Genomic DNA, 23,893 nt, shown 5'->3' with positions numbered 1-23,893 from the left:
TTTTTAGTGTTAGGGATCTTTTGGGTAATCCCGAAAAAGATAGCAGCAGTGTGCACTGTGGAGATTGCGTTATTTTACAGTATTCCTTATAAGAGCCAATAAAACTTGTTTTGTGGTTTGGGTTTGGTTTTTTTTCTTCTAAGTGGAAGATAAGACATATCAGCTGTTTCTGCATACAATATGGAAAATATTCAGGAAGTCTTCTCCAAAGGAAGCTACAAAGGACCAGTAACTCTGGAACATGCCCCTGTTAAGTGGATGGTGTACAGGGGAGAAGTGCCAGTTCCACGTCCTGGTGCTGTAAATATGAATTTACTTGTTATAATTAAAGGAGAACCTCTAGATTATCTTTTTTGGTAACAAATTATTAGGTCAATCAGCAAAGAGATACATGCATTCTCATTCCATCATACAAAGGTTCCTAGAAAAACTGCCTTGCTTACAGTTCTGCTCCTCCAGAGATGTGGGATTATTAGCTAGTTCATAAAGTGTGAGGAAAATAATGATTTTTATCTTTTGAAGATAAGTAGAAATCACAAAATGTTTAGAAGGAAATACACCTTTTTTATATAACTTAGTGAAACGTGAAAGCAGTTGTAATCATGTGCGTTTTGTTTTGTTCCTAGTGCATTGACAATTTTGCCCGGAGTATTGGGTATAATACTTCTGACTTGCCTGACAAAGTTTTGCAGTTTGTTAGAGATCACCCTCTAATGGATAAATCTGTAAATCCAATTGGTGATAGACTGGTGCTACTGAAGAGAGGTTCAAACTATACCAGGATACACGGGCCTAGATAAACAAACCTATGATATTATGTTTCTAGGAACAGGTAAGTGCATTTATTTTAGGAAAAAATACTATAGATTTTTAAGTATTTTGTTCCAGATTGTTTTTCTGAGACTTCAAAAAAGTAAAAGTATTCATCAGCTCTGTTTGAATTTTTGCATTCAGAAGCTGTCTTGCTGGTTTAATATTTTCATCCCAGTTAGATTAAATGTGTTTAGCTTATTGGACATTAAAAGCCTCTCTTTAGAAACTTTCCATATCAAAGGAGACTTGACGTAATATTTGCAAATTCAGGGATTGTTTGAGGTCTTTTTTTCCACTGAAAAAAATCATCACTTCTCTTTTATTGAAAGAAAATATAAGAATTGCTTTGAAGAATTTAAAAAATTCCCTATGCCCAGGAATGTCTTCTAAATCTCTATCTAATTTCAACATGAATTATCAGGCTAAAATGTTATGCTATGTTTAAACAAGTTTATCTTCAGAAATACATTTCATTTTATGTAGATGATGGATATTTGCATAAAGCTTTCAATTGTGATGGGGGAATGTTCGTTGTGGAAGAGCTACAGCTGTTTCTGTCTCCTGAGCCTGTACGATCTCTCCAGCTGTCTGCTGAAAAGGTAGAACTTCTGTCCCTACATATGGAAAGTGACTGCTGTAATAGCTTGCCTCAGGCCTTGCTCTTCTGTGTTGTTCTTCTGGCTTTTAAATAGCCTGTAAATGTCTCATAATTCTGCTTCTATCATGTATTCGTTAATAACAGAAGCACAAAACATCTTTTTTCTGTAGAAGAATGAATTCTGTGTGTCAAAATATAACTGAAACAAGCCTTTATGTTCATTAAAAAATTAGGGAAGGAACTCGTTGTCATTTTACATGCTCTGGAAAGCTAGGATTTTTTCTCATCACCATCCGTTCTTACAAGATTTTTAGTTTATTGATGTTTTTAATAAATACCAGAACATCTTTTGATCCATATTAGAAAATAACAGCTTAAAATCTCACTATTGTAAAAGAACTCCCTCCTGCATTTCCAGGGCATGCTCTATGTACAGTCCCTGTCTCAAGTGGTACAGCTTCCAGTTTCCGAGTGCCACCAGTACAAGTACTGCTTGGATTGCATCTTGGCACGGGATCCTTACTGCGCATGGTCTCAGTCTGCTAAGGAATGTCTTCTGCTGTCAAATCCAACTGGTCATACGAGGTAAGTAAAAAGCTACTGTATCAGCTGCACACCTGATGTGAGATTGCTTTATCAGGGCACTCTTAATGTCTGTAACACAAAACTAGGATGATTCCTAGAAATGGAATGAAGCCAGCTGGAACACTTCTTGTCTGTGTTTTCATATATTTGGGTTTTGGGTTTGTTTTTTTCTGTTTTGTTCCACCCTCACCCCCAGGAATTTAGTTCAAAGTGTGAAATATGGGGATGCTTCCAGCTGCCTTAGTGTAGGTAAGTGAACATTTCTTTTAAGAAATAATACTTTAACTTAATGTGATCAAAGTGCTTGTCCAGTTTATGCTCTCTGGAGTACTTGCATTATAGAAAAACACAGAACTGATTATTACTTTTGAACTAAGACCAAAAAAACCCATGCTGAGCTAGTACTGCCTAATGCTTTTAACCCTCTCAATCTAAATGTCAGAACACCCCAGTTCAGACTGAAACTCTTACTCTCAGGGGAAGCATAAACGTGACCTATTTGAAGTTATTGGTGTCGCTCCCACACCTGCTTTGCAGAAATCACAGGACGCATCGGATGTCCTATTAAATCTGTCACTGCTTTAGGGTGCTGTTCTGCATATACATGACATGCTTTGCTGTTCAGGAGTATGCTTCAAAAGAAGGTTATTTGTTATCAGCTGTTTAAAATTAATTTTATTATTTTCAATGGGATTGGGAAATTAATTACTTTTAATGTATAACTGCAGGTGTGTGTGATCTGGTATTATGCAGTAACTTTGTAAGGAGTTGCAAGATCCATTGCTTTCTTTGTGACACAAGATGTGTCTCTTACCTTCACTTATGTCTCTTTAAAGTCAGAGTTGTCTTTAGTCTTGTATATTTTAGACTGCACAACAAAGGATAATAAGGCAATCAGTGGGACAGTTGGGCAACTTTTACACAGCTGATATAAGCATTGTGCAGACATCAAAGCATTTCTGTGAAGAGATGTCATTAACTATAGAAACTGAGGCATACGAAGGTGAATTCCTTTGTCCATGGCTATGTATGTGTACAGGTGAGTAAAAATCAGACTAAAATTGGGAAGTCTTAAACTTCTTGTCCCGTATTCATTCTGTTGCACATCAGTGGGAATAAGGCCAGCGAGACGTCACTGATAGTAAGACCTGTTAGTAATGGGATTTCCTTGTCTTTACCCCTTACCTGTTCATTACCCATTGTCAAGACTGGTGAATTCAATTTTACATTTATTTGAATATGTATTTGGTTATGTAATTTAAATTCCCAGTGCTCTTACTTAAAAAAATTAGCTTCATAATTTCAGAAAATAGTGTCAGAAAATGTCTCTTTACCCTTGGAAACAATGTTCATCTTGAAGGTGTTCCTCTGTCGATTCTGGCAAGCATAGTATGGAAGTTTAATGGGAGCAGACTGCAGGCCGAGGACTCTAAATGTCTTCTCCATGGTGGAGGGATAGCAATATTTAATGTGACAATGGATGCGGCTGGTTTTTACGATTGTCTCTCAGTTGAGAAATCCAAAGGGAAGGAAGGGATTCCTTATCGCTGTGGCCTGCTATGGCCTTTATGCCCAAGAAAAGACAGAGGAAGCCCACATTACTGCCACAATAAAAAGGTGTAGTGAAGCAGGAGCTGATGATTTTCAGTCCCACCTTTGCTGAGCGAGGCAGCAAAACAGGAATCTGTGGACAGCCAAAGAGAGAAGCTTGGCTTAAAACTCTTGAGGGCTGGGTTTGCACTCCTTTTCTTTTTCTTGTTGGTTTGGAACTTCTACAAGGGTCATTTATCTCTGCCTTGGAAGAGCAGAGAAACCAGCTCAAAACCCACTGGTACAGCAGGCTTGGGAAGTCCAGCAGTGGCTACAGAGGGATCAAGCAGGGCAAGGAAGAGTTCAGCCACACAAACAAACATGTCTGGTGTTAATGAGTCAACGCTTGTGAGCTTTTCTTAAGGCGTACAGCGCCGGTGCGCAGCACAGCACAGGTTTCACAGAGAGCTCTGGGAGCTTGCCGCTTGCCGAGCTGTTTGGTTGAGATGACGTGGTGTTTCCTGGTAAGGAATGGGGAATGTAAATTTGGGTAAGAGTGAGAAACTCTGAACTGAAGATAACAAGCTGCATTGTGTATTACATAGATGTGTTACCAGTTACCACTTTTAAAAGAAAAGTTCCTTATTTGGGTACCTTTTTGACATGATAGAACCTTAAGAATAAATTCCGTTCAAAAATTGACACTGATCCACTTTCTTGTAATGTTGGGGTTGCCCAATTACAGAAATGAATACTTCAGAAGCTAATAATACTTAGCATTTAGTGCTTTCACCTTCAGACTTTCTGTTTAATCTACGAATAGCAACTAATTAAGTCTCCCAGTGCCCCAAGAGGTTGCTACTATTCTCATTTCACATGTGAGGTGAAATTACTTGTCACTGACCATAGTGAGTATTGGTGTCAGATCTGGTGCTTTGTTAGAAGTTCCTGAGTCATCTTCTTATATTTTACCTTTCTTTCCCTTTCCCTTCCCTCTATTTAGGCTTTCAAAACACTTCCCATGCATTTATTTTTCTAATGTGTTTTTAGTGACCTTTATGATACATCTTCCTCTGTCCAAAAATGTCATGAATCAGCTTAAGTACTGCGTTGTTCTGAATTTATTTCTGAGCTGCGGTCAACTTTCAGACATCATAGCTCCTTTTCTTAAAGGCCATTGAAAGTAGAGCATTTTTTCTGAGACACTTTTTCCTTCATTTTCAAATAAATGTTCTTTTACTTTCTTTCATTTGGAAAATAACAGGGGTTCTTGATCAGGAAAATCCCTGAACAAAAGACTATGCTGCCTCACTCTGTCTCTTGCCAGACATGCATGAAGTACAAGGTTAATGCTCTTCTAGACACAGGCAGCTCATTTTTTTCCAGCTGCACACAAAACAAGTTTCTGCCAGCTGTAGCAAAACACCTGTTATCAGGGTAAACAGGAATGCTTGGAAATGAAGACGATGTGTACAAACAGATACCTGGAGAGGAAAAAAGACCGGAGAAGTGGCTATGCAGTGTTTTTTCTCCCTTAAAACATAAATACGTTAAACTGCTTTATCTTGAATTGGAGTCACAGTCTCTTAGGATGCCTTCTTTCTCCCAGGGTCAAATTATTCTGTTACGCTTCATAACAACAACAGCTCCTTGGGTATTGCATGCAAATACCATAGAAGGAAGGTGAGGCCAGCTGTGGAACTTGTAAGAAGCAAATTCATGGATTACCGTGTCTGCTAACGCTGCTGCTTACCAACAGAGCAATCTTTGCACTTGCCACAGAAGGATGTAAAGGTGGGAACAGTGTCAGCCTTTCCTAGCAAGGTGAAGCCATAGGCATGAAGTGTGAGCAAGAGAACTATATACAACGGACATCTGAAAATCGGAAGACTGGATAGCTGCTGGCAAACGGTTACGCCAAGATCTGCCTGGCTGCATTTCAGTGATTTTGTTAGAGCAATGCAGAAACAACATCTGAGGTGCATGTCTTGTCTCACTGTTTGAAAGGGGGTCTACTTCTAGATTGCAGGGCTCCTTTACCTATATTCCCTCTCCCTATATGCAAAGGGCTATATGGAAATTAATGATACAGACTGGGTAGTGGTATGTAACTAACAGCATAGGAAGTGATAGAAATTTCCATTCTTATCTTTGGGGACACTTACTCTCTTCCCGTAGTGAAAGGAAGTTCAGATGGAATATAAAATCCCATTTCTGAAAATCCTCACAAGGCTACCAGCATTTGGTTTTAGTTCAATTCCTGCTGATCTAATTACCCTAATTTAAATGTGTAAAATAATTAGCTAAGAGAAGCTGTAGATAAGTTACAGTTAACAGGTCGATATGAAAGATATTGTGCCCTACTTTCAGTAGTGTCTTTGGTGCAGTTTTAGTCCTTTTGTCATTGGTTGCCATGTTGCACGTAGGAAGGACGGAGAATATGGGGCAAGAGGACTGCCGGTGCTCCGTGCTGCGACAGAGCCGAGGTAGTCCTTGAGCTACTTGTTCAGCTGCCAGCTTGGAACAGCCACCCAGCACTGCTCCGATTTGTGCCCTGCAATGGCTTTTCTGCATGTACACCAATATGCTATGAAAACACAAACCTTCCCCATTGCTTCTAACCTCAGTTCAGCTCTCGGTGCCAGAAATCTTCTGTGCTGACAGCTGCTGCCTGTGTTTCAAACACCTTAGTGTGCTCAGAATACATCTTGATGTCACACTCAAAATCACCAGCAGCAAACCATAACCCTGAACACAGAGGCAATAGTTGTGGGGACACCGGAGACAAAGAATTACAGCTCAGTGAATCTCCCTTCTAAATACCTTATAAAGTAGGATGGAGATAAACCGCAGAAAGCAGTGTGGGAACTGGTGTTATTGCTCGTGTTTGTGCTGCTAGTATTGAAATCTGATATGAATATTGCTGAATTATGAGTGCTACTTCCACCTTTAATTGTAAAATTACCAGTACAGAGCTTACTATTTTGGTGCAAGTTCTAAAGTTTTTAACCCACGGAGAAATTAATGTGCAGGGATTAACAAAATCTCTCTTGGGAAGATTTCCTATTAAAATGTCCTGATAAGTAAAGACCATAAAGGGGACTGGGATCATCCAGCAGTGACATAACTCAGCACCACTGAGCCTGCTCATGGGAAGTTGGGGTAGTGGCGTATTATAAAGCGAAGCTGAGGCACTTCTGGGAATGGAGTGAGGAGTGCTGGTGTTCGGTCAGGATTTGAGTGCACTGGTCAGGGTGCCTGCGAGGAAATGCAAACGTAGTTTCCTGCCAGGGCCAAATTTCAGGTTCTTTACTAAGGTTTGTTTGTATGAGAAGCTTGCATAGTTGCTGCCATCTCAAAACTCTGTAAAACTTGTCTACAGCTTCAGAGTTATAACTTAAGGCCCAGAACAACCACACCCCACCCAGTTCAGCTGATACTGGTCAATTCTGAGTTTTACCACAAGCACATTGGAATAGGTAGTGTTCACTAGCAGGTCCCCATTCTTCTTTCGTAGGGGTGGACACCCACTGTGCATTGCCAGCAGCACCCAGAGCAGCTGCTGTGCACAGAATCTCTGCTGCAAACCTGTTGAATATAATGCCAAAAAGGAGCAGGCATGGAGAGATCTGTTCCTGCTGTGGCTTTCCGTTGGCTTCACGAAGCCAGGCTACCAGAGCATCTCTACCCTTATGATGAAAAAACGTACCTTATTCCTAGACTGACCCATTCTGTGCGGGCTCCCAGCCCGCAGGGCTTGTGCCACCTGTGCTGGTGAAACTCAGAAGCACTCTTGTATAAAATTCCTTTCTGCCAGGAAGTTTTTTATGGTTATGATCAAGTCACACTGTATCTTTTTCCTTGACGAACAGACGAAGCGCTTTTATTCTTTCAGTACAAAGCTTGTTGTGTTCTCTCTCGTGGCTCTCCTGTGAGCCCTCTCTGGTTGTTCAGCATCCTGGAGGTGCGGGCACTGGGCCTGGGCAGCGGTTCCCGGGGGGGCAGGGGTACCCCTCCTCTCCTGCTCGGAGCCTGGGCATTGCAGCCGGGGGTGCTCCGGCCACAGCGGCAGGCTGGGAGTGGCTGATGGCTCATGATCCACACTCCGCTTTCACGCAGCTCCCTTCTTCCCAGGCTATTTTCCCATCTCATACAAACGTCTTCATGATTTATGTTAATTTTCCACTTGCAGAAATGACTTCATAAAAGAACAACAAAGAGCGCCCTATTTCTGATAGAGCAGATGTCTAGACTGAGATTAAACCCCACGATTTTAGTTTTCATGGGGAGCCAGCGCCCATTAAGTTCTCCAGCGCAGCGCGGCAACCCTCCGGGGGCCGGGGTACAGCGGCGGTCGGGGGCACGGGACTGACTAGCCCCGGCTCGGCTAGCCCCGGCCCCGCTAGCCCCGGCCCCGCTAGCCCCGGCTCGGCTAGCCCCGGCCCCGCTAGCCCCGGCTCCGCTAGCCCCGGCCCCGCTAGCCCCGGCTCCGCTAGCCCCGGCCCCGCTAGCCCCGGCCCCGTCGGCCCCGGCTCTACTGGCTCTGCCCGGCAGGTGGTGCCGCCGAGCCGGCTCCGGCCCCGGCCCCGGGAATAAAGTCAGGAGAAGAAGCAGAGAAATGTGACCGAGATGGGGCAGTTGGCGGAGGGAGGAGGCGGGTAGGGGGGAGAGGAGGAGGAGGAGGAGGGGGGAGAAATCGGGGAGAGAACAAAGAACTGGCGCTCCGGAGCGGGGCTGCACTTGGCGGGGCTGCGGGGAGCAACTTGCGGGGCTGAGGGCGCCGCAGACGGCTTTGTCTGAACGGGCTTGCGGAGTGAGGCACCACCTCCTCTTGCCGCTCCCCTCCGTGCCGGGGGGAAGGGGGAGCCCGACAGCCGGAGCGGGGGCAGCGCCGGGGCTGCGGCGGCGGGGGGGGGGGGGGGTCGGCGGCGAAGGGTGGGGGGGCAGCGCCCCGCCGAACGCTCTGCGCGGGGGTGCGGGTAGGCGCCCGCGGGGCCGGTCGGCCCCTGCCCTCCCTGCCCCGCAAGCTCGGCAGTGACTGGGCGTTTCGAGCCAACAGCAAAACTAGCAAGATTTCAAAGTGAAATTCCGGAGGAAATTTAAAGAGCATCCGGATCCGGAGAAAGACAGAAAGAAAGAGGAAGGGAGAAATAAATCAAAACGTGGGGAGAAGCGGCTGAGGAAGGACGGGAGAGGAAGAAGCCGACGCTCGGCAGAGATGGGGTGAGACCGGCAGTTTATTATTCTTGAATTGCTTTTATTGCTCGTGGCCGCTGAGCTATTTTAAAGGTTATGGCAAAAGAAATGAAGGTTTTAAATCGCCTGTTTTCCACATTGCAAGCTTTAAAGTTTAGGCTTGCCTTTTATTTTATGGGTTAGAAAGTAGGTAATTGCAAGTCTCTGCAACTTCTTTAAATAAACTCGTATGTGAGGGAAGCCTCCAGTGATCTATATGTTGTATGAAATCCAAACTGGGAGGCTGGGTGGGAGGACTGGAGCTGGGTTGTGTCTACAAACTTTTCCAGAAGTTAGAAATTAGGAGGTTGGTTTGGCTGTTGTGATTTTGGCATTCAGTAAAATGGATTCTGTTTGCATTTCTAAATGGATAAATAGCTGACTGGAAATCCCTGATGATTTAGTTTATGATCCCCTTCAGATTTTCCAAGAGTGAAATAATGCTGCATGGATGTGGCAGTGGATTTTGGCATGGAAATAGGAGCTTAGTCTGGTATTTAATTTATGTCCTAGTTATAAGTCTCAACCGCGTAACTTTAAGGACCTGACATGTGTTGTGAATTTCTTGTGCAGTAAAGTCTTTGTGGCTGTTTGAAAGCACACTGGATCTGTAGGAAGCCTGTCTGATCAACTCGCTCCAAACGTTTGGGTTTGACAGTGCAAGAGAAATAAATAACATTCTTAGGGGCTTGATTTCCTTTTGCTAATTTTCCTCCTGGACTACCTAGATAAAATGATTGAACAGTCAAACACAGATTGAAGAGGCAGAAAAGGTAGCGGGGAAGAATCAAAAGCGACAGTTGCATGAATCTGGCGTTAGATCCTTTGAAGCTGGCGGAGTATGTGCTGAGCCAGGTTAAATCAGAGTGTCCCTATTTCCCTGTAACTTTTCCTGTGATCCCCAAAAGTTACTGTAAACTTCTAGAACAGCCAGGAAGGTTTAACAGGCAGATAGCTTGGGACTAGTACTTCATTAGAGTTAGTGGATGGATCCTTCTTGGATGTACTGCAGCTATGTGATTTCTTTAGAGGGTCGCCAGCTCCCATGGAAGACATTGAGATAGTGTTACCGTCTCAGTCTGCTTAGACTTCGCAGTATAATGACACTGGTGTAGTAGAAAAACTATTGTTAAGCCAGGGATAACATTTTCACCCAAAATTGCTTATTTTCACTTAACTTCTGAGGTAAAAGTGTCTTTTTTCTTGTACGTTTATCACATGAGGATCATGAGTAGCTTTCAGCAGCATTTAGCTTACTCTGGATATGAAAGAGATTAAAAGTACATCACCTTTTACATCACATTCTGGCAGCTGATTTTCATTAACTTATGTTTAAATCAGGGATTTTGGTTTCGTTCCTCCATATTATATTTCTTTCTAACATCATGTTCTGATTTTCATGGATAATTCTCCATGGCCTTTTTGTATCGACTGCACTGTAGGTATTAATGCGTTAGGGCTTCCTCTTTGAAGAGGACAGTTACTTGATAATTAACTGTTATTAACTAACTCTTGATCCTGAGGGAAGTGAACTTAGTTGGGTCCTAGCTGAGTGGAACTCTGCTGATAGCATTGTCAAATATAAATATAGGTAGGTGCAAATTTACTGGTGCCTAATTTGAGCAGTATAGAGTTTACCTGCTTGGCACGTATACCAAGCAAGTTAATTCACCCACCCCTACCTATACTGTCACCCACTGACCTCTGCTACACAGGCAGTTCAAACTGCCTGTGTCAGAGAGGCTGCTGGTTGTGTTTTGGAGCTCTGACAAGGGCAGGTTGAAAATTTGAAAGTAGTAGATGATCTTGGGGACTTTCTCTAGTGAAGCTGAGCAGGCATCTGTGCCTGGAAGTACTGAGGGTCCTGTAGCTTGTAACGGAGAGGCAGAATGTGTTGGAGGCACGGAGCATTTTGAAATGTGCATGTATCTCCACTACTCTGCTTCTAGTTATTACTGGACATGTTTTCTGGAATGTATAAAGAATTACTTAGCTGCAGTCTGGCTCTGCTGGGTTTCTTAACTTTTAATTGCTATACAGGCTTCCAGCAACTATCTGCGTGTCTCAGAAGAAAGAGCTGCTGAAGCTTAGTAGCAGAAGTAACAGTTGTCCTGGGAAGGTGAATGCACAGCTTGTGTTGTAGACACCCAGTAGCATAGTGTTCAGCAGCCAAGACGTTCTGTAGATGGAGACTGGTTTCCAAAAGAAATCTGTCTCAGCTGTGTTGTGTCTTTAAATGCCCTTGATTCCCTGTCTCTGTGCCTGACCTTGCATGCTTGTCGCTGTTCCCCACGCTGATCCAACAGGAGCATATTCAGCCAGGATTCCTTTGCTGCCCTTTATCTGTAGACAGGCCATGAGGCAGCTGCTTTTCATTCCTGTGCTAAGCCCTGCTGGGTAATCTCTTGGGAGCTGGGGAGGCAGGAGGGAAGGCAGCCCCTCACCAGCTCCCGTTGCTGGAGCTGCACTGCTCCACCTTCCCTTTGTGGCTGTGGAGTAGAGGTCTGGCCTCTTTCAGTCCCATCTGGACACTAGCAGCATCTATGCATTTTCCCCAAGGTCACACAGGATGCAGCACAGAACGAAAGCAAAGCTGCAGCTAAGAGGGCTTGAACACCCGCCTGGTGGTGAGAACAAAGAGCTGGGAATCCATTCTCCCAAACTTTGTTCCCAAAGCGGTTTTGCAGTTCAGTGTCTAACAGTCAGTGTCCTAGGGGCTTGTGCCTAAATCTTGGGTAAGCAATATCAAAGCTCGCTCTGCACCCCAGTCCTGGGGAAGCAATATCAAAGCACGCTCTCTACACCCATTTACAGTGAAACAGTAGAATCCGTAGGCTGTGGAGGGAGTTACACCCAGTCCCTGGCTCAGAGGAAGGGTTAGACTTTGGGGAGAAATGCAAAGGGAAAGAAATGAGGTTTGGCTTCCATTAACCCACACTTCTTCCCCAAACAGCACTGACGTGCAGTCAGCAGCTATTCAAGCTGCTGAGGGAAGATAAAAGGAAACAAAGACGGAGAGCAGTGGAGGAGGAGGAGATGGGTTCTCAGGCCCTCTCCGTGCTCTAGTTCTGCCTTTTGAAATACTGGGCTCTGTCTGTCTGAAATTCTGAAAAACATTTTCCCCCCATCTGCCCTGGCCAACCCTCTTCCTCAAATTATCCCGGCGGGTGCTGCTTTGCAGGGTTTCTCACCCCCGCGTGCTCTGGCTGGTGATCCAGCAGGAGGGAGAGCCCTGGCCCTGACGCCAGCAGCCAGCACGGCCTCCCAGCTGACTCAGCGTGGCGGTGGGCTTCGTGCCAGAGCTAAGCCACATATCTGTCGTGCTCACATGCTCTCACGTACCCCTTTCTGCTCTGTGCGAGCTGACCTACGGACACCCATCCAGGAAACCAGACCTTGCAGAGAGAAAGGGCTTTTGGGAGGATTGCAGTGAGAATTGCAAAGTTCCGTCACGGCAGCTGGGAAATCCTTACCTCCTGCTGTGGCTGGCAAAGGGCCTTTATCAGAAGATGACCTCTTTTGGAGGGGCTTGCTCATTGTGGCTGCGTATTGAGCCCAGTCACAGTGTAAAAATACATTCCTAGATACTCTGAAGGTATCCTGCTGCTGTCAGCAGGAACATTGCACCCCTGGAGCCCTTCCCTGCCCCTGTGGCTGAGTACTGTTCTGCCCGTGATCCACAGAAACAAATGATTCGGCTGATCTGGTACTTTGTAATTTCTTGCAAGGCATTTTTGGTGTGGTTTTTAGGTGAAGGGGAACCACAGACTGCCTACGTGCAGAGCAGAGTGTTTGAAGTGATTATCCTCTCTGCGTCCAAGTGCAGAGAGGCTCCTTTCTCTGACAAGTAAATGAATATCCCTGCAAAGAGGAACTGCAGTGACTGAGAGGAGGTACAGGCTGGGGAACAGCACATGGACTTCCTAGAGATGCCCTTGTCTGAACCCCGTCCAGGAGCACCGAGGCAAATGCAGTTAATGAGGACCAAAGCTCAGCCTTCCCAGCATGTTCCAGCTGCTGTCTTAAGTGGCTAAAAGATTTTATTCTAAACCTCAGACCTATTCACTGTGTCTCTTGAGTACTTTGAACTTGGACTCACTGGCCAAATCCCTCTCTTAAAACACTCTACTTGTGTCTAGGTTTGGATCCCGCACTTTTGTTGCACGTCTTGCTTTGGACCTGAGAACAGGACATAAACGTTCATATAAATTTGGGGAATGGTGACTCTAAAAGCTTCCTTTTCCACAGCAAACATAAGGTTTCTTCTCTCTGGTCATGCAGCAAAGGGTGGGGGCAGGTGAGCAGGATGTGATAAGTAATTCAGTTAACTAAATGGGCATGTCACAGGCAGGCAGGATTGTGAGGTGAGAATTACTGAGGGGAAAAAAAAAAAAAAAAAAGAGAGGATCTCAGTGGGAAAAATCTTCCAGATTGCACAGAAAATCAGAGAAGAATGAGGACAAAGCACAAGTCAAATGCAGCTGTGCAGTCAGAAAGAGACCCCTCCCCACAGCCAGCATAGCAGTGATCAAGCAAAGGCATCACTGGATGCAATAAAAGGTCTAAAGCAAACAATAAACGCCTGATTTCTTCCTCTCCCTTTCTCCCTGTGAAGAGGTCTGGCAGGAGGGCTGCTTTTTAGCAGTTGCCCTTAGGTTTAGGAATCTGCTGAAGAGAGAGCGAGCCTGGAACTGTCAAGCAGGATTTTCCCAAAGGGGTGCTATTTGCTTTGGAAATACCTTGAGAAAGTAAAAGCAACACAACACGGTTTCTCTGACGTGCAAAGACCCCAACAGGCAGCTGAAGTTGGGATGGGGTAAAGAGAGAAGGGGGTGAGCATGCAGTGAAACACACCAGAGCTGCCACAGTCCTGTTGACATTTAGATACTAATATTTTGCTGAGCAGCTCTTTCCAGGGCTCTCTGTCCCTTCCTCTAACCTGGGCTATTCCTTAGAATGGGATGTGTTGCTTTACAGGACTGTGTGCTGTTACCTTGTGGCAGGAGGCTGGAGGATGCCGTGGAGAGCATGCCCTGTTCCTAGCTCTGTCTGCGACTCCTGTGGCTTAAACCAAAAAACTCTTCACCTTTTTACTTCTGTTCCGCTATTAGACTTGTTTGCAAGTTGCAGGTATTTTTCTGAGGAGGATTAGAGAGAAAACTGTGAAATCCTCCTGTTAAAGACATACCTAGCAGAGGGATTAAGGCATGAGGTAGATGTGTGTCTGGATCCCTCTGTGCAAGATGGGCTCCGAGCTCCCGGCAGCCTGGTGTCAGCAGCTCTGCTTCAGCTTGGATATTGCTTTACTGTGCTGGGGTGGGCGTGTGTCACCGTGATGCCTCCTATTTACCGATCCATACGATCCTAACACATCGCAGGTGTGTCATGGGACAAGCCTGGCACCGGTCCCTGGTGCTGACTCCTAAACAGGAAATGCTGCAGTCCCTCTTTGGAGAGACCTCTCTGGGAGGTGGCTCATCCCCCTTTCCGTTGCGTTCTCTCTGGGGGTTATTTTAGAAGATCCTGCTTAGGAAGAGGCCAGCATGCCTGCGAAGAGGAGGGTAGAGCCTGCATCCAGACAGGACACTCAAGGACAGTCCATGCATCCAGTGACATATGAGTTCAGATTGCACGGAATAGAGGGGGTGGCGCTGGTTTTAGCCTTCTCCAGCCTTTGGTACCTTTGGTGCCCGCTGTTCCCCTGCTAGGCAGAATGTGGCATGGTGCAGGGGACTGAATTGATGCCATCTGTACCTCCTTGGCACAGGGCAGTGCTTGCAGGGCAGGCTTCTCCTCCAGGGTCCTGGCAGTGCATCAGCATGTCCTAACGCAATGAGGTCCCTCGTCCAGCCTTAGCGAACTCGGTCCCTTTGGCCTGCTCAGTCCATTGCTGCTCTGCTGAGACTGTAAATTAAGAGGGCAAATAATGATTTGCTCTCCTGGCAATGGTGAAATAAGCTGCTATTCATTAAGAAATCAATTTGGATTCTGAAGAGAGGGAAATAATTTAAGAACCAAGGTGGAAATGAGACCAGCGTGCAGTTTTACGTGTTGCCTTAATGACCACTGAGTCAGAGACTTCAGTCAGTGAGCAAATTGGAAATGATTGATCCATCGCCTATATTTATGTGTCCTCCCCAAACACCCCGTGACCTTCTTCCAGCTTCTCTGTAAGGAGAAGCCACAAAAGGAGGCGTTTTGGTCTTTGCTCAGGCAGCATTCTGGAGCTGATGTGAACCCATCAGGAGTACCTAGATGAGTTAGACCATCTCTTCTTTTCAGTTTTAGTTGCTTGGTTTTGCCTGGTAGCTAGTAGCCTGCTGCTGGAGTGTTAGGGAACATTCACCGGGGACAGGTCATTTTTAAGCTATCAGGACTTGGGGTATTGAATTTTGCCCTTCCCTCCCTGGGCTGGGAGCAAATGCTGGCAGTGATGAGACCTGGATCCTTTCCAGTTGCCATCAGGCACTTGCTGATCGTGTCTGTGTCTCAGCCAGATCTTTGTCCTTTCAGTCATTTGCTTTGGTTTTTCTTAATTATCTGCGAAGGACAGCCCTGGGGGGATGTAAGTGGTTTTATTTACACATGCCCTTTTCACTGCTATGTCTGTATTGTTACAGGGACTCCCAGCTGGGAGCAGGAAAAGAAGTGTCAGCATTTAGGGGTGTGTGGTGTATCCAGCATATACACTTCAAACCCCCGGGGACAAGAGGGCTGTAGTGGGAGAGAGAACATGACAGTTTGAATCCTAGGCACTTTCAGGGCTATTTTTAAATGCTTTGTAGTGTTTTTGGAAACAAGAGGTCAGAAGCAAGCTGAATGCAGATGGGTGCTCCTCAGACATTACTCCACTGATGCGTCTCAGATCTGGCTTTCAGCACCTGTGCTTCTCCTGCTGGGAACTTCCCTCAGTCCTGCCAGTGCCCTTGCCTTGCCAATCCACCCGCTGTGCTGAGCCGTGTCAAACCCTGCCGTGGTTCTTTGCTGCTAAAGAGATCGTAGGAAGGGTGAGGGAGAGGCTTTTTCCATTTAATAAGCCATTTATGACTTCTAAGAGATGTGTCCCTAGATTTGCAGACTTTCTTGCTTTTCTTCTCTCTTGGTTTGCATTGCTGCCTACTCTGTCTGTTTTTTATTGTGTTCCACCACTTAGGCTCTCGGAGAGCTTTTGTTTCGTAGCATTTGCTTTTAACCTTGTCAGGCAAATAAGCGAGTATTGAAAGGCAGGTTTCCACGCTAGCCAGTATCCTTGACAATGAAATTCTTGTACTAACTGGATACGATTTGTATCATTTGATGGATTTAAAACAAAGACTTTTTTTTTCTCTGCAGAAACACTGCAAAAGAAGCGTGAACATCTCTGCGCTGCTCCCATCAGAGCACAAAGCTCTCCTAAGCATTACCTACAGTGCTTAAGCAACTGCTTCCTAGAAAGCACTGTGCCCCTGCCAGGCTGGCGTTACGCTCAGGTAGCTGTGAGAAAGCAGTGCCACGCTGGCCTCTTAAAGCGATCTCCAGTCACCGTTATTAGGGACATGCAAGCTGGCAGCCACTGTTCCCATTTGCAGTGCGGGAAGGGGAAACATGGAAGATAATTCCAGGAGATTCTGCATGTTTTGCTTGGGAGGTGGGTGCAGGAGTCCCTTCTTGGCAGCAGGCAGGCAGGCGAATGCTGACGAGCCCGGCCATCGGTGCCAGGTTGCTACCTGTTGGAAGCAAAGCACATCTGGTGTAACTGGCAGCAGGCCTGTTCAGAGAGCTGGTGGGACTTCCACAGCTGTAACTGGAAGGGATAGCTCGCAGGCAGCACCAAGTTTTGTTGCTCCAGGGAAGGCCATAAGGCACAAACAAATGTATGAGGAGTGTCGAGGCAGCTGTGATTATGTGAAGGCACAAAAAGCAGAGCACTCTTCCTGGACAGCAGCACCCATCAGCAGTGTGTATTTCATATTTCGGTGTTCCTGAGACCAGGAAAACAGCATGCACGCCCCGCGGCTGTGGGATGGGCAAGAGAGCAGCCGAGTCAGTCTTGTGAATAGAAAAAAAATCAGCAAACCTCTGTGAAGGTGGGCTTTTCTCCTGCCTGACAGGCCTTCCAGTGGCATTTAATTTTCTGCTCCTGATGCTCAGAAGGAAAATAATGCTGGCTTTTGTGGTTAGTGACACTGTAATTACAGGGCAGTTGACATCTAGGTGGCCTTCTAATCCTCTTCTGTCTTGGAGTGATCAGTAGGAAGGCAATGGGGTTTTCCAGGTATGAAGACACCCGTAGGTGACCTGTTTGGAGGCAGACCTAGCTGAGAGACAGGGAGATCTGTGTGCTCTACCCCTTCTACAGGCATCCTTCATCGTGCAAATTCACTGTCTTACATTTTTGCTCTCTTTTTGAGACACACAGGCTCAGCTGATAATGGGAAAGAGCAGGGTGGGGACCAGTTACGGGAGACACTAATTTACAAAGCAAATGAATAGCACAGCTGTCTTGAATGTCATGGGGAGGCAGCATGGGGTTCTGCACTGCTGGGGTCTGGGATCATGCCTGGCTCCGTGGAGTGTGGGGCAGGGAGTGCACACGGTGGGTGACTTCCCAGGTGTGGCTGCAGACTGTCCCTGCGGGCAGAGAAAGGTTATCCCCAGGAATGCCAGACCTCCATCAGGGTGCATGGCACGGGGCTGTTTGAAACGTCGCTTGGTCAGCAGGATGGTTTGCACCAGCTCCGGGTGCAGAGCTCCCCGCTGAACAGCGAGCGCAGGAATAGCTGCCCTGCGTGCGGGTTGAGCTCCGAGGAGGGTTTTCCGTCATGCAGCTGGCATCACGTGTGCATGACTGGAAACACTAGAGCCTTCCAGGCTTCTCCGTGACCCTCTCCCAACAGCCAGCGCCTGCTGCCAAAGGGATTAACTCCAGTTACACGTCTCACCCAATTATCTTCCATGACAGGGAAGAAAACTTGTTCAGTGATGAGAAATCATTACAAATTACAAGCTTTGTGCGTTTGGGACAAACGAAGCCCCTGAACGCTGCCTGGTTGAACGCTCTGTCTGTGCTCGGTGTAATAAATAACAGCTGACTCTTCCATCGCTAGGAAATGAATCACTGTGGAGGCAAAACCAAAAAGGAGCCTCAGTCCAGCTAGGAGCCCTGGGAAGGAAGCTGTTGGAGGAGAGATGTGTACTAACTCCACTGGCCTGTAGTCTGTCTTACCCTTACTAACAAATGTCAACAGCTAGGTAATGTCCTTCCTCTGTTCTTTCTGACACTAGCCCAGGACACAGGGGTTCAGGTGCAGAAACATTATTTTTTCCCTACTCTGTAGATACTGTGTCTCAGAGGATAAGTTGTGATCCGTGTAAGATTTAGTATCTGTTAGTGGAGCCTGGAAAATTGGAATCACGTTTTGAAAACAGTCTGTGGCTGAATAAAATCAGGCAGCGAGGGTGCAGAGAAGGGGCTGGTTTAGACCCTCATGCAGTCACAAGAGATCCGAGTCAGGGCTGTAACCTGGGAGCAAAGCTTGAAACTGGGAGGTAGAGGGAGTATTTTATTTCCTTAATTTTTGATGCTGGGTTCAGAAAGCACCAGGTACGCTTGGCTTTGGATTGGTGGGAAGGTCTGCTCATTGCAGATGTGAGGACTTGCAGTGGGGAGGAAATATAAATGTCTGGATTTTGGGAGCTTGCACATAGCAGGATTGTGACTCTGCCTTGTTTGCAGCTGTCATGGGGGTGTGGGACGTTTCCAGACACGTCAGATTTCACTAGGTTTGCATAAGGAGCATGGCAACAGCCAGTGCCTTGGGTTTTAACCAAAGTCAAATGAAGACCCCAAGCCCTGATGCACCTGGACTGTTGTGTCATGGAAACATTCCTTCCTGCCTACTGAAACGCTCAAGTTACATCCTGATGCCTGAGGTTCAACTCCTTAGTTCGGCTCAGATATTACTGGTTACAAAATCCGGGCAGTGCTTGGGTTCAGTGCTTTCTTACAGCAGCTGTGCATTGTGTGGTGAAGTGTTTCCTTTAATTCATTGTTAAGTGGCTTGCTTTTAATCCTGCGATGTGACCTTTCACTGCAGGATGCGCTTCCCAAGCATGAGTCAAGAGAGGAAGAGCTGAGCTGGGGGGAAGGTGCTTTTTGTGCTCACATCCCAAACACATCCTCCATCCATCCACCTCCCGACAGCTCCAACTTGGAGATACCCTATGAAGTACAAATAATACAGCCAGAGAAATCATACACCTGGTGAAGTTGCCACAAAGTGACCACCAAGAGGCCGAGAGATGGTGAAAGAAAGCTTGAAGTTAGGCTAAAAATAGTATAACCCCTGATCATTAGCATAGCTCTGCCACACTGGCTGTGTTGTGAAGGACCATCAGGTATGCCCCAAACATGAGATTGCCATGCCCTATTTGCACTTCTGCTTGCAAGTTTGGTGCCTGTCCTTGGGTGAAATTGCGTACAAGATCTACTAACCTGAGGACATAGCCTGTTATTGCTGGAACGACCAGGCTGTGCTCTTTGGAAATATCTGAAGACTGCAGCAGGGGGGACTGAGAAGCTCTAGAGGAAGGTAAAAAACCGTACCTGTACTTAGAGACTCTTGGTAGCTTTGCTGTTGTGCCAAAGATATCTTCATAGACCCAGGTCACTAGTGTGCAATGAAAGCTGCTGTCATCTGGATGGTGAGCAAATAGGAGGCGTAAGCAGCCAAGGGCTTTTACTTTGCAGGAGCATCAGCCAGAAGCCCCCCAGCTTCTAAAATGGCCTTTAGAAGAGTGCCAAGGATGTGGAGGGCTCCTGGGGAGAGCACAGAAGCCCAGAGGTCTTGGGAAGGCAACTCACAGGCATGATGGAGAACTTGGGTCACGGCTGCCCTAATAAGAAGGACACTAGACGACACCAGCCCAGAGCGTGGGGAGCTGCTACTCCCTGCAGGGAGGCTCAGTGAGGGCGAGCTGGTTGAGAAATGCTGTGTCCTTGGGAGCTGCGCTGCTTAGCACGTAGTGTCTTGGATCCCTGGAGAGAAGGCGAAAAGCAGAAGTGCTGCTGGCGGTGCATAACGCCACGCAAGGGCCAGGAAGTCGATGCGCTTCCTCCGTTGCTTCCCCTCTGCCCTGACAGTCCTGTTCACTCTCTTGCAGGGAGCAGCCAATCTTCAGCACGAGGGCCCATGTCTTCCAGATCGATCCTGCCACCAAACGGAACTGGATCCCTGCCAGCAAGCACGCTTTGACCGTCTCCTATTTCTACGATGCCACGCGCAATGTGTACCGGATCATCAGTGTGGGGGGCACCAAGGTAGGGGGTGTTTGCTGACAGCATCGCACAGCTTGACGGCAGGTTTTTCTCCGGCCAGAGTCTGTTCTGGTGTTGGTTTTGGTGGCAAGTTGGTCAGTTCTCAGCATGGCAGCAGGCAACGACAGGTAAAACATGACCTCCATGCTCAAGTGTATTTAGTGTTAGGCACTAGAAGCTGTGCTGATGAAAAACATGCCCTAGGGTCCAATGTTGTCTGTCCCTGCCCTACTCTCTTCTAACACCCAGTGCACGCAAAACACAAGCTTTTTCTGAGAGCCTTTATCCTGTGCTAAAACCAGCCGCTGTAGATATAATGAAATGACAGACAGAGGCTGGGGGAGTCGCAGAGGTAGTCTGTTCAGTCACTTTGACAAAACGCGATTAGCTCTCCCTAAACTGTTCTTGATAGGCATTTTCCTGACTTGTTCTTGAAGACCTCCAATGGCAGATGTTCGGCAATCTTCCCAGGCAATTTATTTTGTTGCTACTCTAACCAGCAGAGAGTGTTTTGTAATGGCTAGCCCTGATTGCTGGCTAAGCCTTTTTTTTTTTTTTTTCTTACTTGCCATGAGAATGGAGAACATCAGAAAGTTGTTAAGACCCCAGAGACAGGGATGCTGTCTCTTATTTTATTTTCCAGCAATGGAGGAAGCTGATGATGCCGAGTTGTTGGTTTGGTGGGTTGTGGTTTTTTTGTTTTCCAGCAGACATGATGATTGAGATTTGTTCATGTCGTGCAGCCATACTAGAAAGACTTTTGGTCACCAAAAGCCCGAAGTGTTGTCTTATAGATTAAACCCCAGAGCTTTCTACCCCTTGTTCCTAGAGTACACAGGGATTATAGTGCTCAGTCCCACATCACCACCGCAGGGCAGCAGGCTGGAGTTCTCTCTGACTCTCATTGCCTCTCTCTACAGGCGATCATCAACAGCACTATTACCCCCAACATGACCTTCACAAAGACCTCCCAGAAATTTGGTCAGTGGGCAGACAGCCGAGCCAATACGGTGTATGGGTTGGGCTTTGCTTCGGAGCAACATCTCTCCCAGGTAATGCTGCAGCGGGAATGTCCCTGAAACCCTGAAGGGGAGATCAGTCTCTGGAAGAGGCTTTAGGAACCTGATACAATGCTGTTCCTGCTGCACTAAAATCTAATGCAAAGATGCTAGGAAGAGCTTTAAAGTAATATTTGCAGAGTGTTTTGAGCATCATAAATTCAGTTAGGATTTGGGGCTCGATTTCTGTCATTGCTGTTTAGCTAACCCCACAGTCCTGAGTGCCAGAATCATGGGCAGGGGCAGGAAGGGACTATTCCCTGAATTTTATTGTTAGATGAAGAGAAAATAAAAAGCATGTTGAATGAAGTTGCAAGGGGAGGAGTAACCCAGGCAGCAATTCTAGTTTGTTCCACATTTTGGTGTAGCACCAGAGCTGACTTTTCCACTCCCCTCTAGTTTGCAGAGAAGTTCCAGGAAGTGAAGGAAGCAGCCCGTTTGGCGAGGGAGAAGTCACAGGATAAAACGGAACTGACCAACCCTGCCCTGAACATCACATCTCACCAGGTAATGCTGGGGGAGAGGTGTGAGTGAAGCTCACCGCAGGGCAGTGACAGCTGGGGAAAGCGACCACCGTCCTGATCTCCCCACGTAATTCTTGCTTTCATCCCTTTCTCTCTGAGAGTTTTCTGGCCAGACGCTGAGGTTGGAGCTCCACGTTTTGGTGACACGTGTGGCCCTGAGGTCACTCCATTGAAACACACGAAGTAGATTAACTAATAAGTGCTTAAATGGAGCTCCTGGGAAGGTTCACCCTCCTCCCTCTTTGTCAGTTATACTATCAAAACCATTTGACATTTTACAAAGGCATGCTGGAGGTGTGGGATTTTTTGGTTTGGTGTTTTCGGTTGTATTTCTTTTTTTCTTTAAGGCTGCTGGCTCTCCCTGGGCTCAGTATGACAGTAAGAGGCAAGTAGCAATCAGAAGTGCATGTTGCCTGGTTGAGGATCATAGGAAGGAAGACACATGGCATTTCCAACAGTCTTTCTTCCTCTTCTGGGGCTGTAGGGGGTTCTTCTCCAAGTTCTCTGACAGCTGATGGTGCTGTCCGTGAGGGTCCATGGAAAGATAATTTCCTAGAGCTGGTGAATGAGGAGTGCTGGCCAGACTCCCTTTTCTGTCATATTTCCAATGTGGAAGAGAAGCTGTGAGAGTAGAAATCACACTCCCCTAAGGTGGAACTGCATGTATGACAGCCAGTCGTTCAATTTTCTTTTCCCGAGGAAACCAAGCCAGAAAGCTTAAGCCAATCACAGATCCTGCTCGCGCACTTGTTACCTTTCTCCCCATGTGGTTAAACCAGCTCCAGCAGCAGTGGGATGGAGGGGAGAGGATAAACTGTGGAGAACTCCATGCTGCTTTTTCACATGGTGAAGCAGCTCGGTGCTGGTGGTGAAGCTGCCCTCCCAAATGGTTCACTCCAGAGGTGCCTCTGCATTTTCCAGAGCTCCTGGCAGTAGGAGAAGAGCTGTAGGATGCAGGGCACTGCATTCTCTGGGTTGAGTACAGATGGAGTGGGAGCAGAGGAGGAGGAGGGAGTGTGAACACTACCTTGGCCTGCAGGGAGGGGAGAGGGAGGGGAAGGTGGTGGCTCTGCAGAGCGTGGAAATGTCATGTGGGGTGCAAAACCAGGGAAAATCTGCCTAGCTTTTGACTCCTGCTAACTCTAAGCCCCATCCCAATGGGTGGCATTACAGTATGCAGTAAAGCATTTGTAGCAGAACCAAAGGTTCAGGAAAAAGACTCTGGTCAGTAACAGTTACCCAAGACAAAGCTTGATGGCCAGCTGCAGCCTCCACCTCCCAGCTCCCCTGGCCACAGGAGATGGAGGCTGGGAGTAGAGGTACTCCCTCTTACCCTGTTTACACCAGGCACCACTCCTCAGATGCCACAACAGGATGCGTTCATCTCCCCTGTGCTGCAATGGCAACTTGCAACCGAAGGGATGAAGAGGTCAGAAGCTGAAGGTTAAACCCAGATCAGGGAAATGGCTGAAGGCTCTGTTCAATTCTTCTCACCTGGCTCAGCAGCTCTAAAACTGCCACATCGTGAGCCCATTGAGCCTGCCCTGTCTCTAGGTGGGAGAGCTCAAGCACAAGTATGCACAGCCCCTGCCTGCAGCCATCGTGGTGCCACAGCCATGCGTGCGCTGTCCCCTGCCATGTGGGCGTGCAGATCTTGTCCTGCCTCCCCCAGCCCGGGCATCCGTCATCCCTTCTCCCACTGTCCCGCTGCTGATTCGCGGTCTCTGCGTTAGTAGAGCTTCAAACATGAGTTTCGTCCTTGAATAATTGATTGTGTTTCTGTTTGCAAGTGAGCAGAGAGTAGATCTGTCTCCTGAAATCAAATCAGGGCTTCCTCATTTTCTGCATCTGCACTAGTTTACTTAGGCTTCAGATTTTCAGAGCTGGGGAAATCCCAGGATAGCATCTTTCTCCTCTCCTTTAGTACTTTCTAGGCCAATCCCCATCCCATTTAGCATCCCCATTGCAGAGTATGTCACTAGGGATGCTGTAAGCAGCAAAACAGTATGGCACATACATCCTCAGCTGTTCTCAGTTTGAGTTGGACTCACAGGGTCTCAGCACACCAGAACAGGAAACTTCTGCCCCTTCCCTTCCTCAGTGTCCCCACCTTGTAGTAAAGGTGAGGCAGGGTTGTGTTTTTCAGGTCTCACTTCTCAGTTGCTCCCTGGAGCTGGTGTTGGACACATCTCCTGGCCCTGCCTGGTTCTATTTATAGATGTCAGCCGACCCTGAGGGCAGGTGGCTGTCCTTA

General features: G+C 46.9%; 1 protein-coding gene across 4 annotated transcripts in view; it reads left to right on the top strand.

Annotated features, from left to right (window-relative positions):
- Positions 1–683: 683 nt before the first annotated feature.
- Positions 684–23,893, top strand: part of HOMER3 (homer scaffold protein 3) — a 31,615-nt gene continuing 8,405 nt past the window's right edge. For 2 of the 4 annotated variants that reach the window (XR_008821587.1, XM_056337374.1), the window contains exons 1-6: positions 684–832; positions 1,297–1,412; positions 1,830–1,996; positions 19,904–20,060; positions 20,978–21,109; positions 21,515–21,622. Coding sequence is in view for 3 of the 4 variants with exons in the window: in XM_056337374.1 (XP_056193349.1) it covers positions 817–832; positions 1,297–1,412; positions 1,830–1,996; positions 19,904–20,060; positions 20,978–21,109; positions 21,515–21,622 (696 nt within the window). In the remaining variant the exon portion in view is untranslated. Of the gene's footprint in view, positions 833–1,296; positions 1,413–1,829; positions 1,997–8,467; positions 8,750–17,847; positions 17,993–19,903; positions 20,061–20,977; positions 21,110–21,514; positions 21,623–23,893 lie in introns of those variants that run through there. The other 2 variants (XM_056337375.1, XM_056337376.1) reach the window with 2 other exon arrangements.

Source organism: Falco biarmicus, chromosome 4 (genome assembly GCF_023638135.1).
Source record: "Falco biarmicus isolate bFalBia1 chromosome 4, bFalBia1.pri, whole genome shotgun sequence".
Taxonomy (NCBI): domain Eukaryota; kingdom Metazoa; phylum Chordata; class Aves; order Falconiformes; family Falconidae; genus Falco; species Falco biarmicus.
The sequence above is the reverse complement of the archived record's forward strand: the minus strand, read 5'-3'. Positions and strand labels throughout refer to the sequence as shown.